We start from the raw sequence: 10420 nt of genomic DNA, 5'->3' as shown, positions 1-10420 counted from the left end.
AAAAAAAAAAAAAAAAATCGATTATCCGGCGATAATTTTTATTACGTTGGCGTCAGAGCACGCGCGCGATGTACACGCGTGTATCGACACATAACACACACACGTACACGCATACACATACATACACGTGAACAGGCAAATATACGACGTTAATGCAAGAGTACGCTCGATGGCGCACGCCAAGAACGACAGCAACACAAACGAAAACGTAACGTAAAATTAGTATAGGTTGATGCCTAGAAAAATTGCCAATAAAGTAGTCGTTTAAAACTTGTAGCTAACCTCTATTTGTGTATCTCTCCTTTGTATTTTCTCACTTGGTCCCCTTCCACCCTCTACCCTCTCCCCCAATCACATTCATAGTTATAGATCTCTCCAGAAATTCCCGGTCCATATTTGCGATCCACCCCTTGTAATTTATTATTGATAAACCTCGTATCTCTCTTGCCTAACTTGTTGGCAAAAAGTAATTTATATATATCTATATATATATATATATATATATATATATATATATATATATATATATGGATATAACGAACATATATGTGTTTTCCTTCCGCTCGAGCAATAACAATTTAAACGTCGAATACTCTTTTCAACCAAGATTTGTGACACACGTATGTATGTATGTATGTTTGTATGTATGTATGTATGTATGTATGTTTGTATGTATGTATGTATGTATGTATGTTTGTATGTATGTATGTATGTATGTATGTATGTATGTATGTATGTATGTATGTATGTATGTTTATATATATATATCTAGAGCTCGAAATATCCAGGTATTCATCCCCTCGCCTGTTACCCATACATTGTATGAGTAAGCATCGATTCTGCGAATGCTCTTAATTGTCATGATATATCATTTTCAATAGATTATTAAATTATTAATTTAAAAAAATATAACAACCATAACAACCATAATATAACAATCATATAACAACCGTATATAACAACCATAAACATATATCTTTATAATATGGTAACGACAAATGCGCGCGCGTCTGTGTGTTGAATGTCATATATTATTTCAGGGCTGATCTATTTATCTATGATTAATATTCACATAATTATTGTTTAAATTTAGAAATTTATGATTACGAAATACTTTTATTATTCGAAATATTCGCAGAATCACTTTTTACTCGTATGAAACGGATAACAAGTAATTGTGTATTTGTCATATTATCCGATCCCTTTTTCGAGCTTTAATGCATGTTTTTCATTTAATAATGCAAATCGATATAATTTCATTCTTACGGTCATTTTGATCAAACTCCGATCGTTGATTAATTTGTAAAATGATAAAAAGCAAAATTTTTATTATATATTACATATGATAATTATATTGTTAGAAATTTTGTCTCAGATGTTGATCATTCTGCAAGTTTATCAACAATTTAATTAATCGATATTTGATTGAAGTGACTATAATAATCGAGTTGTATCGATTTGTCATTAAATGGAAGGAGGAAAAGCATCTAATATATACACATAGTAGAATCTCCTTAAATTTTGCGCCATTAATTTTGGTACTCCTTTATGTACACGTACTTTCATGAATACTAATATTGCGTTTCCTCCGTGTTCATAATGGACAAATCATGTGATGGCGCAGGTGACAGCGTCGTTTTTATGTTCAAAAATTTTCTGCTTCTATCTTCCCAGAAGGCCAAAATTGATGAGACTACTATATGGCTGCGTTCGGAAACATCACCCGTGTGCACACGAGCGTCGTTCTATCTTCGTTTAACTTTTAGTAAATAACAAAGATAGAAGAACGCTTATGTACACACGGGTGATGTTCCGAACGCAGCCTATATATGTGTGTGTGGGTATGTGTGGAAATACCGCGGGGCAAAAGTAACGGAATATTCTGATATTTAAAAAACTATGGATTTTAGAAAAAAATATAAAAATTGTAGACCAGAAGAAGGGGGAGATCTTAAGTCATGCATTATATGATAATGTTAGTGTGACATTAGATAGCATTGTCAAGGTAAAGGTCACCTTGAAATTTTTTAATCGGAACCTTCATTTTTCACTTGAAATTTTTATGTAATTTATATCGAGATGTTTTCAAAATCGTATGATTTAAACTCTTTTTTTGCTAAAAATTTTCTGAGTTATAAACCGTCGAATTTTTACGGTATCGCCGGTATTAGCATGATCCATAGACATATATACATAGACCAAACATTCGATCTTTAGAATGAAGCCAACGAGTTAACAGAAAAATTGTTAGGGTCATACATCTTTGTGTTCTCTTTTTTTTTCTAAGGCACTGCGATTGTCAATTTAAAAGTAATTAGCATTGATTCCTAGTCAGCCAAGTCTGTTTGGACAGATCTTGCCAAATGCCTGCTACAAATTACTGTCAGCAAAGAGACTATAAATTTGATATTGGAATTGTTATTACCGATTAAGTCGGCAGATTGGCGGCAGAAATCGAGCAGGATCTGCGCGTGCGCTATTTGATGGCAAATTGGTAGCAGAAGCTGAGCAGAATTTATATTTTTTAATTATTTAAAAATGATGTAGATCGGTATTTAATGGCTTTTAATATTTGATTCGCGATAATTCTTCCGTTTATTGCTATGCGACGTACTTTCTCGTATTCAAATTTTTATTAGAAATGGATATAAAGTCTGCAAGGTGCGAATACTAATATAAGAGAAAACGTCTCGACATAGCAAGAATTTCTATAGTAAAAATTTTCATATATTTTCTAAAATCCATAGTTTTAAAAATATCAGAGCATTCATTACTTTTTCCCAACCGTGTATATATGTACATATGAGTGCGTGTACATATACAGGATGTCCCAAAACCACCGGATGTTTTTTTAATAAGATTCTCTGACCAATTGAAGACAATTTTTTTCAACGAAAATATTGAGGCATTAATAATTTCCAAGTTATAACTGATTAATAAAAAAAGGGCTTTTTGCAACTAAATTTTGAGTGTTAAACGATTAACCAACTACTTTTTTCGGTTAATTTTAGGTAAAATTTAATTTAATAAAATTTTAATTTAAGATTTAATTACAAAGGTATCTGAGATGGCAAAAATAGGCTTGCAAAAAATGAAGTTCTTCGATATTTTCGCTGAGGAGAAATCATCTCTAAATTAGACAAAAAATCTATTACTAAAAGAAAATCGGTTGTTTTGGGATATTTCTGTGTGCGTGCGTGTGTATATGTGTATGTGCGTATATATTCTGTGTATGTGGATACCCTCTTCTATTTTTTAAACTAAGAGTGATAGATAACAACAGTTCATAGATTGAACACCTTGTATGGGCATGTGTATGTATATGCATACACACATGCACAGATTATTTTTTAAATACATGCTATAATCGTGTAATATTTTGTACGTGACATTAGAAAATTGATAGTTTATTATTTTTATTAAGATATAAATTTTGCCATTAAAATTTATATGTTTAATTTTTATTGGTACATAGCTTTTATTTATAAAGAGAATAAAAATACAAATATTATGTAATCTTTTTAAATTAATAAATTTTAAAGTTTCTTAAAATAATTTTCTTTTTTATATATATTGTTTTTTATATTTCAAATTGAAAAAATATATATACTATTAAATGTATATTCTATTAAATAGTTTTAATAGTATCTTTAATAATTTTCACATAATATAGATATCTTTTGCATGTTTTGGAAATTTTTCACTATTTCCCTATACATATATTACTTTGTCTTACGCGCATGATAGGTTAATTTGAATGTGTGAGCAAGAGATACTTATTGAATATTTCCATATTTTATATATGATAGTTCTCTCAATTATCTTTATTTTCATGATTTTTATAAAAACCTTTTTTATTACATTTTTTATATTCTTACTACAATAATACATAAGAAAGGCAAATTAACGTAAAATTTAGTAATAATTATAAATTTTTAATGTATAATACAATACATTATGTATGTTCTCAGAAAATATTACATTTTTCTTACATTAATAAATGAATAAAATTATATTTAATTAAAAATGAACAAAAAATTATGTTATAAGAATATATAAATTATTTTTGCTTTGCCAAAGTATTTCATTGAATTCTTTTATAAAATTGTAGTAAGAAGATACTCAGATTAGATCAACTTGATATAAAGTTAATTTGACGTATAGTAACATTTATTTGCCATTTAATATAACATTTTTGGTCCTAATTTTTAATTTTAGAATAACTGAATAATATTGAGTATGTGTGTGTGAATACATATATACGCTAGATGTTGTGCATAGCATTGTAATGCAAACGTCTCGTTGCCTTACCAGTATTGTCTTCTGTGTGACACCTGTTTTTTTTTTGTTTTTAACAAAAATTAATTGCATGTATATCTATCTGTTTTGTATTCTTGTTTGGTGCTCTGAGATTACAATGACAATTATTTTGTGGCATTGCACGGAGTTTAACATGCATTGCCAGGAATTTTTATATAACTCTTCTATCTTGTTTCTGTTTTTATGAGCGTGTGTGTATTTCGCATATCTTGTGCAATGCATCATCAATTCAAAAATCTGTTTACAGCTCTCAAGGAAATAGGTAAGCCGCGATAATGAATGGTGAATGCAACAGTTGTAGAGTCTCATATGTAGTCCTGTGTATTTTTTTCTTTTTATATTAATGCCTTTCTTAATACCAAATTTAAATTCATATTGCGAGGTTATCGAAAATGAATTTTCTCCAATGCGAAAATATAAACTCTTTGTATGAAATTTATAAGTTTTTTTTTTACTATTGTATATTAAATATATTTTTGAAACTGTACTATTAATAAAAATATAAATCTTGTCTCGTTTTTTTTTTTTTTTTTAAGTTAAGTAAGAGTAATATGAGCCGTTAGGCACAGATGCGCGTGTTAAAAAAATATTTAATTTTCGGATTAATAATCAAAGGTTTAATTATATATTGCGTCTAGCAACCGCATAACAGTGGGTTGTCTCTTCTCGCCGCATGTTTATACTTACGTAGATTGGCGGATTTTTTAAAATTAATTTTTCATTAATTATTACGAAAATTGCGAAATGATAAATGACTTTCCTATTCGATTTAACTCGCTCTACTTACACATGAGAGGTGATACCGAACTGTATATATATTTCTTTTATTCTTATATTATAGTAATATAGTTATAGTCATCTGTGGAAATATATTTTTTGCGAATCTAAAGCGTGAGTATAGTTATGTAAATTAAATAAATACGCAAGATTCTTATTTTCCGAGTTTTCTACTTGTAAGCTTGTTTCTAATTTTTTTAAAATGTATGTGTTATTATGATAGCAACATGTCGTTAAAAAATGAGGAATAGATATACAAATAGATGATTCAGAATAGGAGAATCTTGTTTAATTTCCAGAATTGTAACCACAGATTCAGACTCGTAAATAACAAAAAAAAAAAAATCAAGAAAAACTGAACTATCAGTACAATCAGTCCATTGCCATTAATCAGCTATTTTCACATTCAGTTATCATTAACAAGAAAGGAAATCGATGGACGATGGTGAGAGAATCAGCCTTAGCATTATTTATCCCCAGAAACTATCAACTAATCGAACTTTTATCGCTAATAAGATTAAAATTAGTTATTGCCGACAATTAGCGACAATTAGTTCCCTTTCAGTCAATGGCAACTAGTGCTCAATTAGTTACTAATATTCGATTCAGAAAAATTTAAGTGTAAAGGTCTAAAATAGTTCCACTATATAGAAAAATACTGTGAATGGTATTATGGGAGGTGCATTTTGAGTATTTCTTTTGCAGTATGGATATCTGTGCTTAACGATTCGTATTTACATCCTTATTTCGGCTCTGCAGGATTGATATATTTTGTTTATAGTAAAACATTGAATTAAAAAATTATGAAATTAGATTATTTTTTAAAATTTGATAATAAACGTTTGAAATACTTCATGTATTTATTTTAATAAAATTATTATATTTAGATATTTTATAGTCAGATTTTATTTGGAGTATATGAAATTTTTGAATAATCTTACAACTTTCTTTTTCAAAAAATATGATGGTGATAGGGTAATCAATATATAGTTGTTCGTGCGGTATTGTATTATATAATTGTAACTGACAATGCGTATTGTTATTATGTAATTGTGTCTTTTGTTTGCTGAAACACAATATTTTTTTTCACACGAGTCATTTTACTTCCAATATACGATTCAATTTATTTTTGTTTTTCTTTCTCTTTTGTTTTGGTTAATTATTGGCATTTTCAAAATTATCTTTTCCCGGCATGCCTTTTTTATAATATTGAAATAGTATTATTTTTTAGTAAGCTGCTAATTGGATATATCGTGGCTAAATTTGGGTCTATTTGTAATGTGTGTTTTTATAGATTATGATTACGACTATTACGGTTATGGGGATTATCGAGGTGGCTACAGTGATCCCTATTACGATGACTATTATCGATACGAAGATTACTATTTCGATTATGCACCGCCTCCGCCGCCTGCCAGAGGGAGAGGCAGGCAGCCTCAACCGGTGGGTCGCCTTTTTTCATGGTTCTAAAATGTCATTTTTGTTTCTGAAATTATGTATAATTATTTTTATATATATATTAGCGGTAGTTTGACTGTGGCACAGTGTTCGCGGATTCTCCTAATTTTATACATGTTTCCAATTTACTTTTGTCCAAATCACTCTCTGCCTATATATTTTCTTTACCTGAGCGTGCAAATTAACGCTGACTAACTGGCTATGCAATAGTTTATTATGATTATTATTAATGTGCAACGGAATTATACATTTTTAATGTATAGATTTCATAATATTGTTAAATGCACCGCATTCACAGTATACGAATGATAGCACTCATCCGAGCTTTAGAGTTTTACAATGGATTTTGAGACAGAGAGAGAGAGAGAGAAAGAAAGAACGAGTGAGGGAGTGAGTGAATGAATGAGTGAGTGAGTGAGTGAGTGAGTAAGTAAGTAAGTGAATGAATACGAATGAATGCTGTTTAAAGTACACTGTGATGCATTGTATTTATGTAGAAATCCACACTTACCCACACGCATGTACACACACGCACGCACGCACAAATTCTAATATGTATGCTATACTGATTAACGCCAACGCTTTGATACTAAGGTTACCCTTTAATCCGAACACGTTGCCACTTTCAAATTGCTTGCAAATCATATCTGAGCCATGGTAGACCCATTCTAAATTTTCAAGCAAGATACAGCCGGGAAAAGCAATTTATCAATCAAAAAGAAAAAAAAAAGAAAAGAGAAAAACATGTAGAATAAAAATGAAAGTTTTAAATTACCCGAAGATTCTCTGAAGGAAGAAGATAGCACAGTTTTATATTGTTGCAGGATTTCCTAATCTTACTTTTCTTTCACTGCTACTCTAGCACAGTTTCAGGAAAACTCCAGACGTAGGCAGAAAGCAGCATACAGGACTTTCTCTCTCTCACTTAATCATTCACACAAACACACAGATATGTACATGTATATATACATATATACATATATATGTATATATGTATATATACATGTACATATCTGTGTGTTTGTGTGAATGATTAAGTGAGAGAGAGAAAGTCCTGTATGCTGCTTTCTGCCTACGTCTGGAGTTTTCCTGAAACTGTGCTAGAGTAGCAGTGAAAGAAAAGTAAGATTAGGAAATCCTGCAACAATATAAAACTGTGCTATCTTCTTCCTTCAGAGAATCTTCGGGTAATTTAAAACTTTCATTTTTATTCTACATGTTTTTCTCTTTTCTTTTTTTTTTCTTTTTGATTGATAAATTGCTTTTCCCGGCTGTATCTTGCTTGAAAATTTAGAATGGGTCTACCATGGCTCAGATATGATTTGCAAGCAATTTGAAAGTGGCAACGTGTTCGGATTAAAGGGTAACCTTAGTATCAAAGCGTTGGCGTTAATCAGTATAGCATACATATTAGAATTTGTGCGTGCGTGCGTGTGTGTACATGCGTGTGGGTAAGTGTGGATTTCTACATAAATACAATGCATCACAGTGTACTTTAAACAGCATTCATTCGTATTCATTCACTTACTTACTTACTCACTCACTCACTCACTCACTCACTCACTCACTCACTCACTCACTCACTCACTCACTCACTCACTCACTCACTCACTCACTCACTCACTCACTCACTCACTCACTCACTCACTCACTCACTCACTCACTCACTCACTCACTCACTCACTCACTCACTCACTCACTCACTCACTCACTCACTCACTCACTCACTCACTCACTCACTCACTCACTCATTCATTCACTCACTCCCTCACTCGTTCTTTCTTTCTCTCTCTCTCTCTCTCTGTCTCTTTCCTCCTCTCTCGAGCTGCATCTTTCCATCTCCCTCTCTCTCTCCCTATCTGCAGGGTCTATCCCGTCCTCTCCGTTCTTCGTCGGTGCCGGTGAAAGTGAGCGCATTCCATGGCCACCGCGCGACCACGCCCGACCAACACATTCGCGCTCTCGTCGAGATCTCCCGGCCGGGGGGTGGGAGGGAGGGAGGGGGACGCGTTACGGAACCGAGATCGTCGGAGGAGAGTGTCGGTGTGCCCTCCTCGGTGTTGCATGCCGGCGATAGTCGGCAACGAGAGAGGAATCGTCCGTGGTACTCGCCGCTGGTCTGCGTGCCCCGGATCGAGAGATCTAGAGAGAACCGGGTCTCTCTTTTTTTCTGTCTCTCTCTCTCTTCTCTCTTTGTCTCTCTTATTCGCTCCATGACCATCTAAGTGATATGTGTTTAGCGTATCTCGTGTGTCCGTCCTTTCCTCTCCTCGCGCCATCGCCGGCGCCGCGTTCGACGCGAGCGAGGGTGGATTCGGGGCGATTACGGGCGAAAAATTCCTGTCTGCGTCGAGATTGCGCAACTTTCATCGCTCGGGTAGAGAATGTACAGCCTTCTTGTTTTTGAAAGAGAGACAAAGAGAGAAAGAGAGAGAAAAAAAAGAGAAGCTATAAACTATTTAAAAAAAATTGAAATGATAAGAATTTCACTGATAAAAATACGATACCAGTACTATTATTATTGAGCCATGTATTCTGATTCTTTTTTCCGATAAAATATAACATCATTCTTTCAATCTGTTCAATAATACAGTTCGACAAAAAATTACTCTTTTTTTTTTTTAACACGAGAAAAAGAAGGATTACTTACCGTACTTAATTTGATGATGAATACGATTCCGGCCTTCAAATTTTTCTATTATAACACAATTATGAGAAAATATTATAAAAATGACAAAAAAAAGCTATTTTAATGAATTTTATCAAAGAAATTTGTTAATAAAATATTTATGATAATATGGGATCTATAAATCAATAAAAAATTCAACGGTTTTTTGAACTTTAATATTGCTATTTTGATTTTGCTATCTTAAATTTGTCAATTTTGATAGATATTCAGTGCTAAAAAACTTTTATTAATAAAAAACGATTAAAAACCTCGATTAAAATATTTCATTATTTGTCATTATGTAATCAATACAACAAATTCTTTTAAAAGACTAAAAAACCAAACAATAAAACATCTTTAATATTGATCGCAACAAAATTTCTGCGACGAATCATACAATAGTTAACATGATAAAATACATTAATAGCCTTTTTTCAACCATAAGCGTAAATTTATATTAATTATTAAAAATTGTGACGTAATAAAAGAATTTAGCGTCAAAAACTGAGAATTAATTACTCTCTATCTCTCTCTTGTATTTTTTTATTATTGCATTATACACTTAAATAAACGGAATCCAATTAATTTTCATCACACTTTGCTCCGTCTCTTTAACATATTATCATTTCATTATCTTCTAAGGTTGTGTGTTCGTTATATACAATCGTCGTCATGGCTGGGAGCGAGAATGAATCCGTGATGTAAGCAAAGATGTATTGGACCATTCTCGCGTAACGTACGACATGATCACGGAGTGGACGCATTCAACCGGAATATTAAGTGCACGAACGTAGAAAAAGATTTGTTATTTTTATTCAACTTATATATATATCGTCGGCTCTTGCACTCCGTTAGAGATCAGAGGACGGGTTTTCCATTGCATGACCACCATTGGGCGATGCGCGTTTAGCGTAACGCGCGTCTCACTTATTCGCCCATGCCTCTCATATTATATCCCCTTCCACCTTGATATTTTACGAGCAAGCGTGGATTAATACGGGAAGGAATAGATGCGAATTATCGCCGTTATTATCCAACCGCAAAATGGACGATCTTGCGTCACAAATGAGATATTTTTATTACTTTTTAATTACAGTAAATTGTGTGTGTGGATAAATTCCTGCGTTATTTTCTTATAAATTATTTTAAACGAACAAAAATATACAGATTAAAAATATGGATAATATATAAAATGCT

The 10420-nt window shown here is 32.1% G+C and overlaps 1 protein-coding gene across 12 annotated transcripts in view; it reads left to right on the top strand.

The window, feature by feature from the left end:
• The window catches only part of LOC115244577 (heterogeneous nuclear ribonucleoprotein R), a 36336-nt gene that overhangs the window by 14820 nt on the left and 11096 nt on the right, over positions 1 to 10420 (top strand). For 6 of the 12 annotated variants that reach the window (XM_029822313.1, XM_029822316.1, XM_029822312.1 and 3 more), the window contains exons 10-11: positions 6392 to 6540; positions 7418 to 7678. The exons of 4 other annotated variants lie outside the window; for them this stretch is intronic. In XM_029822313.1, the coding sequence (XP_029678173.1) occupies positions 6392 to 6540; positions 7418 to 7588 (320 nt within the window). In that variant the 3' untranslated portion in view covers positions 7589 to 7678. Of the gene's footprint in view, positions 1 to 4567; positions 5470 to 6391; positions 6916 to 7417; positions 7679 to 10420 lie in introns of those variants that run through there. 2 more of the 12 variants (XM_029822317.1, XM_029822321.1) reach the window with 2 other exon arrangements.

Source organism: Formica exsecta, unplaced genomic scaffold (genome assembly GCF_003651465.1).
Source record: "Formica exsecta isolate Colony F162 unplaced genomic scaffold, ASM365146v1 scaffold82, whole genome shotgun sequence".
Classification (NCBI taxonomy): Eukaryota; Metazoa; Arthropoda; class Insecta; order Hymenoptera; family Formicidae; genus Formica; species Formica exsecta.
Note: the sequence above shows the minus strand (reverse complement) of the source record. Positions and strands in the feature narration are given on the sequence as shown.